Source organism: Sapajus apella, unplaced genomic scaffold (genome assembly GCF_009761245.1).
Source record: "Sapajus apella isolate SASKATOON/1434 unplaced genomic scaffold, GSC_monkey_1.0 scaffold7, whole genome shotgun sequence".
Classification (NCBI taxonomy): domain Eukaryota; kingdom Metazoa; phylum Chordata; class Mammalia; order Primates; family Cebidae; genus Sapajus; species Sapajus apella.
In genome coordinates, this window is record NW_022436947.1 from 35,729,826 (window position 1) to 35,753,059 (window position 23,234).

The 23,234-nt window shown below is 37.5% G+C and overlaps 1 protein-coding gene across 10 annotated transcripts in view; it reads right to left on the minus strand.

Annotated features, from left to right (window-relative positions):
* Positions 1–23,234, minus strand: part of KMT2E (lysine methyltransferase 2E) — a 101,590-nt gene that overhangs the window by 23,573 nt on the left and 54,783 nt on the right. For all 10 annotated transcript variants that reach the window (XR_004268188.1, XM_032275715.1, XM_032275720.1 and 7 more), the window contains 8 exons: positions 21,066–21,146; positions 14,738–14,796; positions 13,340–13,512; positions 11,999–12,037; positions 10,910–11,140; positions 10,670–10,800; positions 9,155–9,272; positions 6,666–6,775 (listed from right to left, as the gene is read on the minus strand). Coding sequence is in view for 9 of the 10 variants with exons in the window: in XM_032275715.1 (XP_032131606.1) it covers positions 6,666–6,775; positions 9,155–9,272; positions 10,670–10,800; positions 10,910–11,140; positions 11,999–12,037; positions 13,340–13,512; positions 14,738–14,796; positions 21,066–21,146 (942 nt within the window). In the remaining variant the exon portion in view is untranslated. The remainder of the gene's footprint in view (positions 1–6,665; positions 6,776–9,154; positions 9,273–10,669; positions 10,801–10,909; positions 11,141–11,998; positions 12,038–13,339; positions 13,513–14,737; positions 14,797–21,065; positions 21,147–23,234) is intronic.

A 23,234-nucleotide genomic window follows, 5' to 3' on the forward strand; every position in this document is an offset into this window, starting at 1 on the left:
CCACTCCAGCCTGGGCGACAGAGCGAGACTCAGTCTAAAAAAAAAAAAGTTTAGGATTTTGATTTCAGATTTTTGCATGAAGGATGCTCAACCTGTAATATGTTACAGGATTAGGAAAAAAAAAAAACACATTAAAACTCGGAGTGTTTTAAAGTAAAATGATACTGTGGATTACACAAAACATTAAGGCAGAAACCATAACTACTTCAGTATCCCAGAGTGCTATATAAAATACTGATCTGAAATCTGACCAAATAAAAAATGCTAGGTTTAACAAATAACTAAACTTCACTAGTTTGTCCTGTACTTTATGGAATTATGATAGCAACAACCAGATTTCTTTAAAAAGCTACCTTGATGACATTTAATGTCTCCTTTTTACCATACTAAGTGTTCTCTCTTTCAAATGGAAGCCTGAGACATAATTGCACTCTGCCTCATATTCACCGTAATGAAACTTGTTAATCCCATTTTAAAAGTGAGATTAAAACTCAATGAACATTAGCATCTTGTCCAATGTTACAAAGTTAATAAGTGGAAGAGACGGCATTTAGATCCAGGTCTCTGTATGACTCTCAGGCTCATGTACTTTTCATTTCAGTATTTCTCAACTCTGATCTCTTTATCTCTACTCCAGCTGCTAAGATGTAGTTCATCTATAGGATACAGGCCAAATGACCAAACCTCAGTTAAACAGTAATACAAATCTCCACTTTGCATGTTTTAAGTAGTTGAATGTTTGTTCACAATAAGAACAATTTACTTTTTAAGTGTCTAATATTCCTAACTCATTTACTCTTAAAACAGCTAGAAAGAGTCAAATCCAACTTCCTTAATAGTGTGAACAAGGGATAGAATTCAAACATTTATGGTCCTACTTCCCACCTCCCAAATCAGGTATTAACGGGCACTAGTAGTTCTGTTGATTTTAGGACAACAGAACTACAAAAAATAATCATGGCAAGAGCTTTTGTTTATTAAGAACTTTAGGTGAGTATTATTATTATTATTCTCATATACTTGAGGTAATGCAGCACAATGTGATGAAGAAATTGGTCCAAGGTCACATAGTAAGTGACCAAGCCAGGATTTGAAACCAGACAGATTACATTCTTAACCTATATGGGATAGGTAATCCCACAAAGCAATGAGCAAAGAACTATGCTAAATCTTCTACCTTCTAGGAGAGAAAGGGCTAAAATGATACGATAAATCTGATAGCAATAATCAGTAGAAAGACATACTAAAGGAAGAGGGATTTCACCAAAAGAAAACATAATTTAAAAAGAATATCACACAAAGTTTAAAAATATATAGAATAAGAGGAACTGAACTGAATTGCTTATAACCCAAAACCCAAAAGACTACAGAATATATAAATAATTTCTGGGGGGGAAATAAAAAGCAAGAAAATGACTACCCAGTAGAAAGACAGATGATAAGATCAAGCAATTCACAAGAGAGAAATCCAAATGACAATACAGAAAAAGACCTCTGGGTTCATAATCAAAGAAAATGGTAAATAAAAATATTAACAAAAAAAGATTCCATTCCACATCGAGCTAGCATGCGCGCGTGTGTGTATTTTTTTTTTTTTTTGAGATGGAGTCTCACTGTCACCCAGGCTGGAGTGCAGTGGCACAATCTCAGCTCCCTGCAACCTCCACCTCCCAGGTTTAAGTGATTCTCCTGCCTCAGCCTCCTGACTAGCTGGGATTACAGACCTGCACCACCATATCCAGGTAATTATTGTATTTTTAGTAGAGACAGGGTTTCACCATGTTGGCCAGGCTGGTCGAGAACTCCTGGTCTCATGATCCACCCACCACAGCCTCCCATAGGGCTGGGATTATACGCATAAACCACAGCGACTAGCATGTATTTTTAAAGTCTTAGAGTAAAGAAGTATAGCAAGGCACTAAATTAATTAGGACTGTAAACTGGTACAAGCTTCTTAAACAGAAATTCACTCACATCTGGCAAAAGCTCATGCATTGCACATTTCTACAACCCAGCAATTCCACTCCTATGTCCCTACCATGCAGAGAACACATATATACATGTTCATGTCCCTACCATGGAGAGGACACGTAACACATACAGACATGTTCAGAAAGCCCTAGGTGCATTCTTTTGTCAATATAAAGGTCTGTCAACAGTGAAATGGATAAATGCCACAGGCAGTGAAAATAAAGGACTATAATCTCACATAATAAATGAGAAAAGAATGCAGAAGAATACAGGTTAGAATTTACATAAAAGCTTAAAAGTATACAAAATTCTAGATACTATTTGCCAACAAATACAGACATAGTAAAATGTTAGAGAAATCACATTAAAGATTGCAGTTAGTGAAGGAGGGAAGGGAGATGCAATGTGGCTGCTAAATATAAGGGGCTTCAAAGAATAATGTTTTAATTTCTTTCTTTTATTTTTTTTTTTTGAGACAGAGTTTCGCTCTTGTTACCCAGGCTGGAGTGCAATGGCACGATCTCGGCTCACTGCAACCTCCGCCTCCTGGGCTCAGGCAATTCTCCTGCCTCAGCCTCCTGAGTAGCTGGGATTACAGGCACGCGCCACCATGCCCAGCTAATTTTTTGTATTTTTAGTAGAGATGGGGTTTCACCATGTTGACCAGGATGGTCTCGATCTCTTGACCTCGTGATCCACCCGCCTCGGCCTCCCAAAGTGCTGGGATTACAGGCTTGAGCCACCGCGCCCAGCCCTGTTTTAATTTCTTAATTTGGGAACTACATGGGTGTTTATAGTATTTATTTTATTGATTTATTTATTTGAGATGGAGTTTCACTCTTGTTGCCCAGGCTGGAGTGCAGTGGTGGGATTGCTCACTGCAATCTCTGCTTCCTAGCTTCAAACAATTCTCCTGCCTCAGCCTCCCAAGTAGCTGGGATTACAGACATTCACCACCATCCCTGGCTAATTTTGTATTTTTAGTAGAGATAGGGTTTCTCCATGTTGGCCAGGCTGGTTTTGAATCCCTGACCTCAGGTGATCCACCTGCTTGGCCTCCCAAAGGGCTGGGATTACAGGTGTGAGCCACCACATCCAGCCAGATGTTTGTATTACTGTTTACATTTTTTTTTTTTTTTTTTTTTTTTTTTTAATAAAGACAGGGTTTCACCATGTTGGTCAGGCTGGTCTTGAACTCCCCACCTCAGGTGATCCGCCCGCCTTGGCCTCCAAAGTGCTTGGATTACAGGCGTGAGCCACCACGCCTGGCCACTGTTTACATTTTTCTATCAAATTTTTAAAAACTGAAACAAGTTTCTATACAGCTGACCCTTGAACAACACAAGTTTGAACTGTGCACATACACTTATACATGGATTTTTTTCAATACATATATTGAAAAACTTTTTGGAAATTTGCAACAATTTGAAAAACCAGATGGACTATGTAGCCTAGAAATATTTTAAAAAATAAGAAAAAGGTATGTCAAGAATGCATATGCATGTAGACAGTAGTCTATTTTATCATTTATTACCATAAAATATATACAAATTATAAAAAGTTAAAATTTATCAAAACCTATACACACACATACAGACCTTATGTGGTGCCATTCACAGTCCAGAGACATGTAAAGATATAGTATTAAATCATTAACTATATAAAAGTAACTGTAGTACATTCCGTACTACTAATTTGTAGCCACCTCCTGTTGCTACTGTGGTGCCTCAAGTGTTGGGAGTATCTATGTAAAATGGCATGTGACATATCCCCAGGAGCAGTTCATCTCTCAGTAAATTGTGTATTGCAATACAAAGTGACCTCTTGTGGTTCTCATGTATTTTTCATACTGTTTAGTGCAAAAAAGTAATTTTTTTTTTTTGAGACAGAGCCTTGCTCTGTCACTCAGGCTGGAGTGCAGTGGTTTGATCTCAGCTCACTGCAACTTCCACCTCCCAGGTTGAAGCAATTCTTCTGCCTCAGCCTCCCAAGTAGCTAGGATTACAGGCACCTGCTACCATGCCTGGCTAATTTTTTGTATTTTTAGTAGAGATGGGGTTTTGCCATGTTGTACAGGCTGGTCTTGAACTCCTGGCCTCAGGTGATCTACCCGCCTTGGCCTTCCAAAGTACTGGGATTACAGGCATGAGCCCCACGCCCAACCAATACACTAAATTTTAAGTAACAGTACGTGACCTATACAAACTGCCACTAGTGATGCTGAAGTGCTCCCAAGAAGCAAAGAAGTTATGACATTGCAAAAAGAAGTTGAATTGCTGAAGATATATTGTAGACTGAGGTTGCAGCTGTAGTTCTCTGCCATCACAAGACAAATAAATCCAGCAATAGTGCCATTGTAAAAAAAAATGAGATTTGTGGAGCCATCACTGCAGCTGTGCCGCAGAATGTGAAAACCTTGCACTTTCTGGAACATATATATTTTTTATCTAGTATTGTAAATGAAGCTTTTATGTGGGTGCAAGTCTGCTATATAAGAAAGGCATACCTATAGACCCTAATAGGTTTCTAGAAAAAGTGAAGTCATTAAATGACAACATAAAACAAAAGGAATATGAAAGATCTAAAGTTGGAGAATTTGATGCCCGTAATGTATGGTTTGATGATTTTAAGAAGAGGTTTAGCTTAACAAGTAAAGCCACATCTGCCGACTTAAGCAGCAGATGAATTCTTAGACACTATTAAAAAAATCATCCAGGAGAAAGAATATCTGCCTGAAAAGTCTTTTAATGCAGACAAAAGTGTCCTATTCTGGGGTTGAGGAGGGGCATAAAAGGATATTTATTAGTAAGGAAGAGAAGTAAGCACCAAAATTTAAGGTAGGAAGGAACACTGACTCTACTATTTTGTGCAAATGCATTTGGGTTTACGATCAGGACTGCCCTTACCTATAAAGCTGCCAAACCCAAGCCTTGAAGGGAAAACATGCACCAATTATTTGCTTGTACAAAAGAACTTGGACAAGAACCTTTTTTGTGGATTGGTACCATTGATGCTTTGTCCCTCAAGTCAGACAACAGGCAGCTAGGAAAGGACTGCCTTTTAAATGTCTTTTGATATTGGACAATGCCCCTGGCCACCCAGAACCCTATGAGTTCAATACTGAGGGCATCAAATTAGTCCAAACATAATGTCTCTAACTCACCTCTAGATTAGGAGTGATAACGGCCGTTACGGCTCATTACACACCGTACTCTATGGAAAAGACTGTAACACTGTGGAACAGAACCCTGAATGAGAGGATCATAAAAGTCTGGAAGGATTACACCATCAAAGAAGCCATCATTATAGAAAAAGCTATGAAAGCCATCATGCCTGAAACAATAAATTCCTGCTGCAGCAAGCTGTGTCCAGATGTTATGCAAGACTTCGCAGAATTGAAAACAGAGCCAATCAGGAAAACCATAAAAGAGATTGTGGATATAACAAAAAAGGTGGAGCTGAGGGAAGAATACAGATATGGATCTTGGAGAAATTCAAGAGCTAATAGACACTACATCAGAGAAATTAACAGAAGATGCCTGATGGAAATGATTGCTTCCAAACCAGTGCCAGATGATGAGGAAGAAGATGTAGAAAAAGCAGTGACAAAAAAAACAAATTTACATTAGACAATCTGGCATAAGGGTTCCATTTTTTCAAGACTGTTTTTTACTTTTTTTATGACATGGACTCTTCTATGATACAGGCACTGAAACTAAAGCAAATGATGGAAGACTGGTACCATACAGAAACATTTTTAGAGACATAAGAAAGCAAAAAGGCCAGATAAAAATTATTAAAAGTATTTTCATGAAGTTATACCATGTGCACTTCCCTTTCGGGCCTCCTCTTCCACTACCCCTCCTCCCTCTGTCACCCTGAGACAGCAAGACCAATGCCTGCCCCTTCCTCAGCCTACTCAATATGAGGATGAAGACTTTTATGATAATCCACTTCCACTTAATGAACAGTAAATATATTTTCTCTTCCCTATGATTTTCTTAAAAACATTTTCTTTTCTCCAGCTTACTTTGTTGTAAGAATACAGTATATGGCATAGAGAATATGTGTTGTCATTGGTAACACTTCTAGTCAATAATATGCTATTAGTAAAGTTTCAGGGAAGTCAAAATGTATAAGCAGATTGCAGAGCGTGCAGGGAGTGGGTGCTCCAACACCGCATTGTGCAAGGGCAACTGTATTCAGATTCATCACTAGTTTTTTAACTACTGTTTCAGAACAATAGTTTTTAAGAGTTTCTCTGCAGGATTTCCAACAAACCCTATTAATTTATGCCACAAAGAAAATTTGGTACACTTTCTTTTGTTTTGAGGGGCAGAAGAGAAATTATTCATTTTTACTGATGAACTGTATGACTAAAATTGTATCCCATTGAAGAAAAAGAAAAAAATTCTTACATAAACAAGGTCAGTGTTGTATGGCTGAATTAGGATTACTTATTATAATTACTGTGAACATTTACATTACAATAATTCTTAGGGAAAATGTAGAAATGAAAAGCAGCAAAGATATAATAGAGGCTGATACTAAACTTCTGGTTTTCAAGTACTTTTAACTGCTTCATGATAAATAAAAATAAAAAGCTATAAAAGTAATGACAACACCTAAATTATTACAGGGACACTATGGAACTATTTTGAAATAACAGATGACATTTATAGACTTGAACTTACCAATTCCCATAGTCAAAATCGAAAGCAATAGTAATTTCGGTTCCTTTTGGAATACTTTGTATAGAATAAATATAAAGATGTATGGTTCCATCTTGAATTTCATGCCTCACCTGTAAGTTGCAATAATTTTGTATTACCATAAATTACTTTCTGCCTTCAGAAACATCAACCTACAATTTTGAAAATTAGTCTTTTCAAAGTATTTCACAAACACAACCTGGAAAATATGTCATTAATGATAAGGCTTATAACTATCTATCAGTGGTTATCAACTGGGAAGGTTTTTCAAACATACACTGCTACCCACTGCCACCCCAACCCCTTGAGCCCACAATGTGGCATAAAAAAAAGTAAATTCATCAATTCTAATTTTTCACCTTTTAGCATCCCTGAAATCAGGAGTCTCGTAAGTGGTGGCATCTTAGGATTTTGTTGTTGTTATTGTTGTTGTTTTTGAGACAAGAGTCTCACTCTGCCATCACATCAGCTTGGTGTGATGTGCAGTGGTGTGATCTCAGCTCACTGCAACCTCTGCCTCCCAGGTTCAAGCGATTCTCCTGTCTCAGCCTCCCAAGTAGCTGGAACTACAGGCACGTCCACCAGGTGTAGCTAATTTTTGCACCTTTAGTACAGACAGGTTTCATCATGTTGGTCAGGCTGGTCTTGAACTCCTGACCTCAGATGATCCACCTACCTCAGCTTCCCAAAGTGCTGGGACTACAGGTGTGAGCCACCATACCTGGCCTTCTTAGGTTTGATGAATGCAGTCACGGCAGAGCAGACACTACTTTTCTATGACAAGACACTATTCTAGATACTTTACATGTACTCCTTCAGTCCTCATATCACCTTTTTACAGATGAAACTGAGGTAACAAAGCTAGTAAGTCACAGGGAAGAAATAAATTTAAGTCTGGTTCCAAAATATATACTCTTAGCTGGGTGCAGCAGCACATACATGTAATCCCAGTTACTCTGGAGGCTGAAGCAGAACTAACACTTCACCCCAGGAGTTTAAGGCCAACCTAGGGCAACATGGCAACATCCTGTCTTTAAAAAAAAGAAAAGAGAAAAAAAAAACCAAAAAACCCTACACTGTTGGCTGCAATATTATTTAATTATAAAACTAACAATCATCATTTTGACATGTAAAAAGCAAAACCAACATGATTTTACACTCTACACTAAAATATAGCTTTATTAAAAATTTTACAGTAGAACATATTAATTCTACTTAGATCTCAGCTTTGTCATCTAACTTAAACCACAGCATGTATTGACGCATAAATAAGAGCTTCCAAGATAAAAAGAAAGTTGTCTGGTGTCAGGCTGGGTAAGGTGACCCATGCCTGTAATCCTAGCCCTTAGGAAGGCCGAGGCAGGAAGATGGCTTGAATACAGGAAGCTCCAGACCAGCCTGGGAAACACAGGGAGACCCCAATTCTACAAAAAATTTTAAAAATCATTAGCTGGGCATGGTGGCACATATCTGTGGTCCTAGCTACTCAGGAGTCTGAGGTGAGATTGCTTCACCTCCTGAGGGCCCAGGAGGTTAAGGCTCCAATGAACCATGATCACACCTCTGCACTGCAGCCTGGGCAAAACCCTGCCTCAAAAATGATGATGATGATGATGATTTTAGAAGTCTGGGCAGTCTCACACCTATAATCCCAACACTTTGGGAGGCCAAGGCAGAAGGATCACTTGGCCCAGAGTTTTCGAGTCCAGCCTGGGCAGCAAAATGAGTCTCTATCTCTACAAAAATTTAAAAAATCAGCTGGTTGTGGTGGCACACACCTGTAGTCCCAGCTACTCAGAAAGCTGAGACAGGAGGATCACTTGAACATGGGAGGTCATGGAGGCTTCAGTGAGCTGTGATCATGACACTGCACTCCAGCCTGGGAGACAAAGTGAGATCCTGCCTCAAAAAAAAAAAAAAGTCCAACATTTCCTCTTATAAGGAACATCATAATTTCTTCAATGTGCAAAGTAATTTTTAAGACTTCATAGTGGCTGGGCGCAGTGGCTCACGCCTGTAACACCAGCACTTTGGGAGGCTCAGGCAGGCGGATTACCTGAGGTCAGGAGTTCAAGAACAGCCTGGTCAACATGGTGAAACCCCGTCTCTACTAAAAATACAAAAAATAGCCGGGCGTGGTGGTGCTCGACTATAATCCCAGCTACTCAGGAGGCTCAGGCAGGAGAATTGCTTGAGCCCAGGAAGCAGAGGTTGCAGTGAGCGGAGATTGTGCCATTGCACTCCAGCATGGGCAACAAGAGTGAAACTATGTCTCAAAAACAAAAACAAAAAAAGGCTTCATAGCTAATATAGCCAGTATCACCTGAATTTTCACACACAAACAAGATGCTGGGCAGTATAAAATCCACCAACAGTTGAAATGTGTTTTAGGTTAACAGTTTTGTGCTTGCTGCTCAGATTTCACAAACTCCCAGCCCCAACATCGCCCCAAAAGATTTCTACAAGCTTACCTCTGCATTGGGTGTACAAGACCGCCTGATGAATCGAGCCTCATTCCCAAAAGTCCTTGCATCAACACACATTTCTAGCCCATGAAATTTAGAGTAGAATAATACAAAAGGGTATGGTCTACAAAGAAAGAAACATTATAAACTATTAACATTTTAGGCCAGGCATGCTGGCTCACACCTGTAATTCCAGCACTTTGGGAGGCCAAGGCAGGTGGATTGCTTGAGCCCAGGAGATCAAGACCAGACTGGGCAACATGGCGATACTCCATCTTTACAAAAAAAAGCAGGCATGGTGGCATGCACCTGTAGTCCCAGCTACTTGGGAGGCTGAGGGAGGAGGATCATCTGAGCCCAGGAGGTCAAGGTTGCAGTGAACCATGATCATGCCACTGCACTCCAACCTGGGTGATAGAGTGAGACTCTGTCTCAAAAACAAACAAACAAACAAAGGACAACATTTTAGTATAATAATCTCCTGTTACTCTACAGGGGCCAAGTGATGAAGAAACTTAAGAATACAGAGTCTGAGAAACTTCTAACAGACATTGTGAAGCCAAGATTTGAATATAGGCAGCCTGACTTCAGAATTCACTCTTATCTTATGCTAGTTTATGCTAATGAGATTTTTACCTGCCCCATAATCTCACTTAAATCAAAGGCAATTAACTAAAGGTAGAAATTCAAATTTATTAAGATAAAAAAAGTGTGACTATTACATTTACAGGATTCATGTGATGTCTTTAGGGTTCATATTTCCTGGTGCATTTAAAAGTATCTGTCTCACACCCCTGTTTCAGATCAAATCTAACGTATAATAGGGAGAAATTGCTGTACATCTTTCATACCTTAAGTAAAAACTCAAGTTATAAACAATAAATGTTTCCGATAATTGTAGGACACAGACTAGGAATGTTCTCCTAGAGATATGAACATACTTCTAGGCTACAGGAAAGCAACGCCTATTAGAGGATCATATTAATTCTGCACATGAATCCCAAAACAAAGAGGACTGTTGTTCTAATACCAACGAAGTGGGTGTTAAAAGTGCTGGCAATAATCTAGGACCCAGTCTAACACTATCTAATAAAGAGGAGGGGGTTTCCCCTATGGTCACCGTGGGCTTTCTCAGGTTCTGGCTTTTACATTACAAGGAATTAGTATGAGTCCCAGATGGAGATGGAAAGGGTTCCTTGTAATCTAAATCAGAGTTCCTGACTGACATTCTTATATATCTAACCTTTGTTGCTGTTGGTTAATCTTCGAAGTAGATTGTTTTAGGATTTTTCCAAGACAGATATGAGCAAGAGACTGAGGAAGGTATCTGCATTTTTTATGTTGTTTTAGTTTATCACAGTTCAAAAATTTGCATCAGTTACTGTTCAACCACACTACAGCTTTAAATACTGAAATGAGCATGTAGGAAAAAAGTACATAGAATCACAACATCTAGATAAAATAGCCAAAAATCCAATATTTACCTATAGAAAATGAACATAGGAAAATAAAATAATATACCTTTTAAAGAAATATCCATTCGCTTCAAATTGTTCTCTCAGCATAAACTTCCCTCTGTATTCAATGATAAGTGCATCAGGAGGCAAATCTTTCGCAGATTTAAGAATTTTCTTATTCTTTTGTATATGGCTCTAAAACCAAAGTAAATGTAGAGATTTAAGAAACTTGCTTGCTTTCAGTTTAACTAAAAATACACAGTATAAAACTGTCTTCCAATTTTTTGACAAATGATATATTTACCTCTACAGGAGGTTTGAAGAGCAAATTGTTGGTATTCAAATCTGATTTATTCATGTCTTTTTTGTCATTTCCATTGCCTAATCTCAGAGCTATTCTTTGCGCCTCCCTCTGAACACCCTCACTATACTGGTTGTTATTTGCTTCTTCATATCGATCCATCCATGCTTTGATTTTTGTCTCCCATCCAAAGTTTGAACCATCAGATGAAGGATCAATCTCTGGAGCTGAACCCTAAAATCATAAACTGAGTATTAATATCTGGACTTACACACACACACACACACACACACACACACACACACACACACACACAAGGGCAATCTACATAAAAGAACATAATGTAAACTAGAAACTGCTGTTTAATGGATTTTTTTTCCCAGAAATGTGGAATAATTATGCCTTATACCACAGAGACAAAAGATACACTGTAACATACTCCCCACATCCTATGTAATATGACAATTTTAGAAATTTGTTATCCTTTTCTACCTAAGTCAGAAGACTACAGTAACAGCATACAGCTGACCTCTGTGACCCAAGACAAACTTACGTTTTGGGGTCAGACAGAAATTGCTTCTCTCAGCAATTTTAGCATCTAAAAAATTGAGGATGTATATTAATTAATTCAAGGTAATTTTTAGCTATCATCAATTATTCTGACTGGTTTGTATTTATATGGTTTTCTATGGTCAATTCATAGTATGACAACTGATTTGACTAACTCTCTGGAATCCCAACTATGCAAAAGAGCAAATTTTCAAGTTCCAACTGTGGTTCTGCATTCCTAAGTACAGTATAGTAATACTAAGTGGTATCAGAGACATGGATTGCAGTAATAAAATTCAAATTGCCCAAAATTATAAAATTAGAAATTGCTTATATACCTCCCCCTTTTGATGACTAATATTTTAACAGTGTTAACTACAAGAGTAGTATATAACTCCAATTAGAACTAAGGTCCCACACCTAATAATGAGCAATGACATGGCACACAATAAAGAGAGCATCAGGTAATGATATGGACAAGCAAGCACTTTGCTCCCGAGTAAGTGACAGTTGATAACAACACTTTAATATTAATGTATTTACCTTAACTCTTGATGACTTCCTAGATCCTTCACGAAATGCCTAAAATAAACATGGAATTCTAGTTATTTTTTTTTAAACAACTGAACATAATTAAAGAATCAATTGGTTCACTGAAACTTTTAACTCAAGTGTCATAACAAAAAATCTGGTAACCAATAAAGCTGACACTAGGAGAATGTTTAATAAAGGCATTTATTAGAATACTATTGTAATAAAAATAGAATGTGGGGACACTAGGAGAATGTTTAATAAAGGCATCTATTAGAACACTATTCTAATAAAAACAATGTGGTTGGGAGTGGTGGCAGGAACCTATAATCCTAGCTACTCAGGAGACTGAGGCAGGGGGAACACTGGAGCCCAGGAGTTTGAGGCCACAGTACCCCACCATGATATTCTATGAATAGGCACTGCACTCCAGCCTGGACAACGTAGCAAGATCCTGTCTTAAAGAAAAAAAAAAAAATATATATATATATATATATATATATATATACAGCCTATATAGAATATGAAAATCTGCATATGATATGATGCAAAGACAAAAATTTCTAAATATTCTCTATGTCCAATATTACAATAGTAGAAAAATATTTGATAGAAATTGGGAAGGTATTAGAAATATAATTTTGTTGATAAGATTTGTTTTGGGTGGGAGTAAAATAATGATATTACTTTAATTCTCTAAGCAACTAGTAAGTAATAGTTGAGCCCATATGGGGCTTAAGTAGTAAGCACTGTGGTAAACAGCTGTATTTATTCAATAAATACGTAGTGAGAGCCCACTAATCTGCCAGATCCTGAAGGATGTATTTGAGACTTAATTCCTATCCCCTTTAACCCCCTAAAAAGTGTAAACTCCATTCAGAGTGACTAAGAAATATAAATCTACAGCTAGCAATATAGATCCAAATAAATAAATTTGTGTGTAGACAATACGTTAGAAGAGAGCAAGGTTTAACAAAAAAAAAAGAGGAGACAAAGAACCATTATGTAAAACATGGGGTAGAAAAGCTAAGTGGACTATGTTAGACAAGCGAAAGGAATACAATCCTGGTAGTACAGAAAACCATGAAGGCTTTCTATTTTATTTTCGCTTCTGCATTTCACTGACAATCTCATTAAATAATTTCAAAGCAGTTTGCAAAGTTTCTTCTCTACTTCAATCTTCAAAACACATTAAAATTTTCCAGTAAGTTTGTTTAAAAATAAAAAAACTTTTGCTAGATCCTGCCACCTTTTTAGCTACCATCAATTATTCTCACTCTCCTGCCTCTCCTATAAAATTCAGCTCCCCATCCACTATCCTATCCACTCACCTAAAAACAAGCAAAGACATACCTTTTTACATTTTGAAATGTGTTGTTCTTTCTCCCCACTTTTTTTCCTTCTTTTATCATTAACTTTGGAAACTCTAGAAGCAGTTAAAGTAATTGATGTTGGAGTATGCTGAAATGCAGTATATAATTCCATAGGAACCTCATCACCACTCTCAGTTGCACTGGTATCGCCATCTTCAAAGACAAAATAAAAATTATTGCACACTTAATACTTCTATTTTAAACAATAAAATAATATGACAAAGTACTGTCATCTCCATTTTTCTAAATAAGCACTTTTTAAAATTTGTTCACTCGTCTCACTTTCATATTTAAATACAAATCACAAATATGATTTCTCACACATTAAACTAGAAAGGATCCAAAAGTCATAACACACTCTAGTGGTGTGCCTGTGGGAAACAGGCACTCTTATACACTACCAGTGGAAATCTGAAATTCCCTACAAAGGGCAATTCAGCCATATCTAGCAAAATTATATATGTACACACCCTCTGACCCAGCCATCCCATTATTAGAGATCTAGCCAAAGATAAAAGAGCAAAAGTACAAAAAAACTTACGCAAGAGAGTCTTGCTGAGGATACTGTTTTTAATAACAAAAAGCAGAAATAGTGAAAATCTCCATCAAAGAGGACTAGTTGAATAAATTATGACTATTCAAAACCAGGTGTGCTGGCATCAACAAGATTAAGCATCAAGTGAGGTGGCTCACGCCTGTAATCCCAGCACTTTAGGAGGCAGAGGCGGGTGGATCACAAGGTCAGGAGTTCGAGACCAGCCTGACTAACATGGTGAAAACCTCGTCTCTACTAAAAATACAAAAATTAGCTGAGCATAGTAGCACATGTCTGTAGTCCCAGCTATTCTGGAGGCTGAGGCAGGAGAATCGCTTGAACCCAGAAGGCAGAGGTTGCAGTGGTCTGAGATCTCGCCACTGCATTCCAGCCTGGGCAACAGAGCGGGACTCCATCTCAAAAATAAATAAATAAATAAACACAATTAAGCTAAAATAAAAACTGTGGCATATGTTATACAGAAGTTAGAAAATTCTGTTCCTAAAACTGAAAAATGTACTATTACACATAATAAACTAATGGATCACTATCTTTCTGAAGAACAAACATATTTTACTTTTTTAAACCAACAGGTTAGCTATGTGTAAAAAAATTATGGCTGATTTAAATTATTTATTTTCCTCTTGTTTCCATTTTATTTCCCTGAATAAGTACATATTTATTCTATGTGAAAAGAAATACTTAAAATCTATACCAGAGATTGCACACTATATGTACAATCAACATTCATCAACAAGGTATTTACATTTAACTGAAAATATGCAGACCATTTATTTTCTCAATCACATGAATTTTAATTTAGTATAGGTCCTTTTTACCTACCTGACATATTTTCCCTTTTCCGGCGTTGTAGTAGCACTGCCCTCTCTTTATCCAAATTCCTACATTAAAAAATCAGCATGATTATCAAATATATAAATTTGAATATGAAGATCTGTCTTAAATGTGATAAACTTTGTAATTTATTTAATGTTCTCAGTGAAAAACCAACAGTATAAAATATATACAGTATCCCTTGCAATACAGTTTATATACAATCTAATAATAATAGCAGTAGATGCCAGATAGGTGACTCCATTTTTTTTTCAGACAGGGTCTCACCCAGGCTGGAGTGCAATGATGTAATCACAGTTTGTTACAGCCTCAACCTTCCAGGTTGAAGGGATCCTCCTGCCTCAGCCTACTGAGTAGCTGAGAGTACAGGCCTGAACCATCATGCTCAGCTAATTCTGTAATTTTTTGTAGAGATGGGTTGCCCAGGCTGGTTTTGAGCTCCTGGATCAAGTGATCCTCCCACCTTCACCTCCCAAAGTGCTGGGATTACAGGTGTGAGCCACAGCAAATGGCCAAGAAAATAATGTTTTACCTATGAAACTAGTTTTTCAAATAGAATAAAGCAAAAAGTCTGGAAAAAAAAAAAAACTCATAAGGTTAACAATGCGATTAAAACCACAAATTGAATTTCTTAAAGTAAATGTATGACACTGAGTTAGAATCTATTCCATTATTACCATTGTCTTTAATTATTTTCACTTTTGAAATAAATACTGAACTTTTTTTTTTTTTTTGAGACAGAGTTTTGCTCTTGTTGCCCAGGCTGGAGTGCAATGGCATGATCTTGGCTCTCTCTGCAACCTCTGCCTCCCGGGTTCAAGGGATTCTCCTGCCTCAGCCTCCTGAGTAGCTGGGATTACAGGCATGCACCATCACTCCCAGCTAATTTTTTATTTTTAGTAGAGACAGGATTTCTCCATGTTGGTCAGGCTGGCCTCAAACTCCCAACCTCAGGTGATCTACCTTCCTCAGCCTCCCAAAGTGCTGGGAGCATTTAACAATTAAGTGAAATACTTCATTACTCTCTCCCTACCTCTATCCACGAACTACATCATCTACAGTAATTCTTTTACTTTCCTCCCCCAACTTTTTCATTGTATGTAGTTTAGAGGTCAGACAGTAAATTATTCTCAGGCGGGAAAATAAGAGCTCTAGATTATCAGAATACTCTTCATGCTTGCCTTAATGTCTACCAGGAAATGTAACTATTTTAGCATCACAGATAATTATCCCAGCTATCACAGAATAATAAACAGACCTCTCTCAACTAACTGCCCTTCTAATGGTAAGTTTTTAACCAAATTTTACTGACTTCATCATCAGATATCCACCCCATCAAAAATTATCTGGCAAAAGGCTAATTATCATATATGATACTTAATTATCATATTTAATTATCATAAAGTGAAACAAAACCACATAGAAACACCTCACTCAAAGTAAGTGAAATGCACAGTGTAACCAAGCTGAGATTACCATTTCTCACCTAACAAAAGTGGCAAAAATGCAAGTGTGCCAAATAATCTGTTGTGAGGCTTGGGAAAGCAGGCATGCTTATGCATTACTGTTTGGAATTCAAGCCTGCACAGCTCCTATTGGAAGGGAATTTGACAATCTAACAAAATTTTATATATATGTTTATCGTTTTACTGAACAATCTCACTTCTATTTATAATAACGAAAGACCTGAAACAACTCGAATGTCCACACAAAGGCAACTTGTTAAATAAACCAGAGTACATAAAAGATAAAGTATATTGAAGCTGTATCAGTCAATGTTTATATACTACTGTACTGTGATCTTCAGCATATTAGGAAAAATGTGTTGAAGACTCTATAATATGCTACTGCTTATCTAAATAAGGAGGGAAAGACAAATATATAGGTGCATACCTACATGTAATAAGCAAGAAGGGATGGGTTAGACTTAACCTGCTTTACATATTTGTCTATGTGCTTTACATATTTGACTTTAGAATGATAGAATAATTTGCTTTATATATTTGACTTCAAGTCTCACTTGCTTTATATATTGACTTTAGAAATGATAGAGTACTTCTTACATAATTATAAAGTATATAATTATAAAGGTAAATAAAATATAAAAACCAATTTTTTTTTTTTTTTTTTTTTTTTTTGAGACAGAGTCTCCCCTCTGTTGCCCAAGCTGGAGTTCAGTGGCACAATCATGACTCATTCCAGCCTCAACTTTCTGGGCTCAAGCAATCCTCCTGCCTCACTCTCCCAAATAGCTGGGTCCACAGACACATACCATCACACCCAGCTAATTTTTGCTTTTTTTTTTGAGACAGAGTCTCGCTCTGTTGCACAGGCTGGAGTGCAATAGCATGATCTCAGCTCACTGCAACCTCAGCCTCCCAGGTTCAAGTAATTCTCGTGCCTCAGCCTCCTGAGTAACTGGGATTACAAGCTCCTGCCACCATGCCTGGCTAATTTTTGTATTTTTTTTTTTTGTAGCAATGGTGTCTTGCCATGTTGCCCAGGCTGGTCTCAAACTCCTGACCTCAAGTGATCCACCTGCCTCGGCCTCCCAAAATGCTGGGATTATTGGTGTGAGCCACCAGGCCCAACCAACAATTCTTAAAAAAAAAAAAAAAAAAAATTATTGACTACTCCATTTCTGGTAGGAATATGAAATGGAATAGCCATTCTGAAAAACAGTGTGACAATATCTTATATATCTAAACATGCAACTACCATATAACCAAGCTGCTGTTCTTCCTGGGCATTTAACCAGGGCGGCGGGGTAGGACTTTGGTTCACACAGAAACCTGTAAACAAATGTTCACAGAAACTTCATCTGTCATAGCCAAAAAAGTAGAAACAACCCAAGTGGCCTTCAATGGGTGAGCAGGTTAAACAAACTATAGTACACATATACCATGAAATACTATCAGCAATAAAAAAACAAAATCATAACACATCCAACAAATTGGAAGGCTCTATAGGGAATTATGTTGGATAAAAAAAGTCAATCACAAAAGGTCATATACTGGGTCACATAGTCTATGACTTCATTTATGTAACATTCTTGAAATGACAAAATTATAGAAATGAATTACAGAATAACAGTTGGCAAAGTTCAGGGGTAGGAGGTAGGTATGACTAAAAGGGCAGCATGACTCCTGTCAGTGATAGAAATGTTCTATAAAGTGACTATGTTAATGTCAATATCTTAGTTGTGATATTGTATTAATAGTTATATAAAATGTTGCCACTGGGGCAAACTAGGTAAAATATATACAGGCTCACTCTACAATATTTCACAACTGCATGTGAATCTACAACTCAGAACATTTTTAAAAAAATTCAATAATATTAATAACCTAAACAATGTAACTGTGTATCCAATTTGTGTTATAAACACACAATTATTTTCAAGAGATTTAAAACTCAATATTGACTATTAAACCCTTGTATACTATGCCCTATGGAGGGAGACGTTCTAATCTGTTTTACACAATCATATTGTTGGTGCTAGTGTTGGTGGTAGGACTTGAAATGTGCAGACGCGTATAGATTTCCTCTGTCAACAGGTAACTACTGTATTCTTTGTGTATGATTAAACAGTTAATCAATTATGTAATATTCTAATTGCATTATTCTCTGTATTGTTGACAACTAGGATAAAAGGAAATAACATGAAACAACTACATACAAACTTGTATTACTAAATTTCAATTGCAATTATCAGTATAAACTCATGTATTTTATCTTAAAGAAACAGATGCAACATACTTCCTAGATTTGTCTACTAGAAAGACTAGGAACAGTGATCAGTACAATTATAACAGGCTTTCCAATTCTGGCCTTGAAAGCCAACTATGAATTTGGAGCACAGAAGTGTAGCATAAGCCTAAGACATCTTGTAATACCAGATAATTTCTTTGCCATCAACTACCACTAGAGTACTATTTAAAGGACTTGCTAACCAGCTTGAAGAGGTTCCTACTGACTAGAAATGGAATAAAATTAAACATCAATAAGTATAACAACTGTAACAGACAGACATCCACTATGGTTTAAATCCATGAGTTCACAATGATACTTAAATTTTTCATTATTCTGAAAACTAGTAAATAAAGACTGAGACTCAACAAGCATTTTTCCTGCCTTTCTTCAATGAAATATATCTTAAGAGAACTGAACAGTTAATACAGAGACATGACTGGGCAAGGTCACACTCGCCTGTAATCCCAACACTTTGGGAGGCCAAGGCGGGAGGATCACTTGAGCCCAGGAGTTCCAGACCAGCCTGTACAACATGGTGAAACCCTGTGTCTGCAAAAAAATAAAAAAACAAAAAATACAAAAAACTAGCCAGGCATAGTGGCAATGCCTGTACTCCCAGTTACTTGGCAGGACAAGGTGGAAGGATGGGAGGATTGCCTGAGCCCAGGAGGCTGAGGCTATAGTGAGCTGTGCCTGAGCCCAGGAAGCTGAGGCTGCAGTGAGCTGTGGTCATACCACTGCACTGTAACCTGTGTGACAAAGTGAGACCCTGTTTTAAAAAAAAAAGAGAGAAGTTTGTTCCTATAGAAACATTCCAGCTGATAGGCCAGGTACAGTGGCTCCTGCCTGTAATCCCAGCACTTTGGGAGGCTGGAGCAGGCAGATCACAAGATCAGGAGTTTGAGACCAGCCCAACCAACATGATGAAACCCCATCTCTACTAAAAATACAAAAACAAACCGGGCATGGTAGTGCGTGCCTATAATCTCAGCTACTCAGGGGGCTGAGGCAGGAGAATCATTTGAACCTGGAGGCAGAGGTTGCAGTGAGCCGAGACTGTGCCATTGCACTCCAGCCTGGGTGACAGAGACTGTCACACAAAAAAAAGAAAAAAGAAATATTTCAGCTGTGAAGCAACGAACAACAGAATTAACTTATCACTAATTTGCAACCCCTAGTAAATTAGTAGATCTAAGGTAGTAGATCTAAGGACTCTCACTGGCTCCCATCATAAGACAACCAGAAATCATGTGCCACCTGATAGGACAACACAATCTAACTATGAAATAGTCTTATTAAAAAAAAAAAAAAAAAAAAAAAGGGAAAAGGAAATTGAACCTAAATCTGATGAAGCCTACAGACAGAAACACCTTCTTACAGAAACAGAGAGGACAGAGAAACTTGTGAAATCATGAGAATACAACTGACAAAACTCATCAGGACAAACAGCTCAGTTCCTGATATACACATACACAGTAAAGGTGACTGGGGTGGTAGGAAGGGAGGAGTAGGTTTAGAGACTTAAGAGATGAATATCAACCAATCAATAGCATAACAATCGCTGGATGAGCCAGAGATTTTGATGCCTGTATAATAATGGTTTTCTGGGGTTTTCGTATTTTTTTAATTTTTTGAGACAGGCTCTCACTCTGTCACCCAAGCTGGAGCACAGTGGCATGACCATGCCTCACTGCAGCCTCGAGATCAAACGCTCAAACCATCCTCCCACCTCAGCCCCATGGGCAGCTAGAACTAGAGGTGCGTAACACCACGCCTGGCTCATCTTTTGTATTTTTAATAGAGACGGGGTTTCACCATGTTGCCCAGGCTGGTCTTGAACTACTAGGCTCTCACGATCCAACTACCTCAGCCTCCCAAAGCTGTTTTGTGATTATTTTTGTTAAAAGAATTATTTTACAGATATATACTGTAATATATATACACAGAAACACACATGTACTGAAATATATGTGGATTAAATAATATGATATCTGGGATTTGCCTTAAAATAACATACATATGTGTAAAGGGAGAAGAAACATATGACAGTATAGATGGGACAAGTACGTCGATTATTACTGAGGTAGGGCAGTAGAAACATGGGCTCATTACACATTATTGTTACATAAGTTTGAAATGTCCAGAAATGATTTTAAAAAACAAAGAAGAAATGTAGAAAAAGGCCAGGCGCGGTGGCTCACGCCTGTAATCCCAGCACTTTGGGAGGCCCAGACAGGTGGATCATGAGGTCAAGAGATGGAGACCATCCTGGCCAACATGGTGAAATAGAAAATACAAAAAAAAAAAGAGACTGGGTTTTGCTCTGTCACTGTCACCCAGGCTGGAGTGCAGTGGCACAATCAAAGCTTACTGCAGCCTTGAACTCCTGAGCCCAAGCAATTCTCCTGCCTCAGCCGTCCAAGTAGTTGGCACTACAGGCAAGAGCTACCATGTCTGGCTGTGACTTATTAATTCTTTAAGCCCAAATTCATAAAGGAGTTTTTGTTAACTAGTATTACATTAGTAAAATTACTGGCAATGTTATCAGATATGTGCAACTTACCTAGGCTGACAACGTTCACACAGGTATGTATCTGGAATATGCTGCCTATCAATCCCCATGCAGTCAATATGTTGCCAAACGCTTAAAAAGGAAGTAGAACATATGTAATATTATTAAAATCATCCTTAAATTAAGATTTGATATTCCATTTAACTATCATTTAATAAGCACCTACTTTGAGTTTAGTACTCTTACAAGGTACTCTGAGAAATTCATAGAAATGTGTCTTCAAGGAGATAAAATTTTGAGATGCAAAAGCAAGAGGACAAACATAGGATATATAAATTTTTAAAGCAAATACAATTTTAAAATATAAAATATATAATTTATTCTACAAATATTATTAGAAATCACAAAGTAGAGATGCCCACACTACTTGTAGTTAATGAGAAAAGCACCTTGGAGAATAATGAACTTGAACTGAATCTCATTTGGGAAACAGTAAAAAAGGTATCAGTGTAGCAACATTTATCAAATATCATTTATCAAATACGAAGAGAGGATGGCCACAAGGTGCTCAACATATGTGAAAAGAAATATTCATTTTGAGGAATAGAAGGTTGTTAAAATCGGATTTAGTGAAGTATGGTCAGATTATTTAGGAATTGAAATGTGCAGGTGTGTGTAGATTTCCTCTTTCAACAGGTAACAATCAGAAGTGCTTTGGTGGCATGCAGTAATTATTCAAAGAAGAAACTAGAAAGATCAACTAAAAAGGCGTTTCCAACATTCCACACTTGAGTTAAAGGAGGACAGAACCAGAATAATGTCAAAGAAAAATAAGTTAAAGAATATAAGAGGCATTCTATGAGGACAGAGATTAAACCTAATTACTTTTACTGGAATACATGGACCAGTTTGAGGCAAATTTCTCAATTTGTTATTATTGTATTTTACTGCCAAGACTAATTGGTCTAAAGTTGATATATATGCCTGCTTCCAAAAACAATCTTAGCTATTCTTTACATAAGAATAAGCTACTTCTAATATATAACTACAGCAGCTTCCCCCTTACCCATGGTTTGCTTTTTGTGGTTTCATTCACCTGTGTTCAATCACGGTCTGAAAATATTAAGATATTTTCAGGAAGGGGGAGGGGAGAGAGACAAAGACCACATTTACTTTTTTTTTTTTTTGAGACAGAGTCTTGCTCTGTCGCCAGGCGCCAGGCTGTAGTGCAGTGGCTCGATCTCGGCTCACTGCAACCTCCGCCTCCCGGGTTCAGGCAATTCTCCTGCCTCAGCCTTCTGGGTAGTTGGGACTACAGGCGCACGCCACCACATCCAGCTAATTTTTTTTTTTTTTTAATTTTTAGTAGAGAGGGGGTTTCACCATATTGGCCAGGATGGTTTCCATCTCTTGACTTTGTGATCCGCCCGCCTCGGCCTCCCAAAGTGCTGGGATTATAGGCTTGAGCCACCGCACCCGGCCAACCACATTTACTTCTATTACAGTATGCTGTTATAATTGTTGTTAAACTCTTATTGCACCTACTTTATAAATTAAACTTTATCATATGTATTTATATGTAGGAAAAAACAGTACCATAGGGTTTAGCATTCTCTGCAGTTTCAGGCATCTACTGCAGGTCTTGGAACATATATCCCAGGGGAAAGGAGGGACTACTGTACCAAATTAACTGCTATTGTGTTATTCTTCACTTTTCAACTGAGAATGTTGGGGCAAGAACTGACAGAATGTGAAACATATATCAAACGCGAAAAAAGAAGTCAAAAAGAAATGTAGGACAAATGACAAGGGTTAGAATAACAAATTAAATTTGTGGGGCAAGTAATGATATCATGCAGACAACAGAAGAAACAAAGCTAGAAAATGAATAAATAATCAGAGCTGTGTATGTCAGACTTCAAAGAGATGAGTATAAGTAATAGGAACATGTAAAAACAATGAGGCAACAAAATATGAATAGAGCCTTGCAGGAGACTACAGGCTGAGCAACAGAAAAACAGAGTAACAAATATGAGATTCATAACAAAAAGAACTAGCTGAGAGGCAAATACCTTGAATAATCCAAAAACTGTGAACTGGTCCTTCAATAATTTGTAGATGGATACAAACCTAAGGACAATTTTACTATTCTCTAATAGAGATAATTGTATATGATATATAGACCATTACAGTTAAAAGAAAAACACTGCTAGGATTATG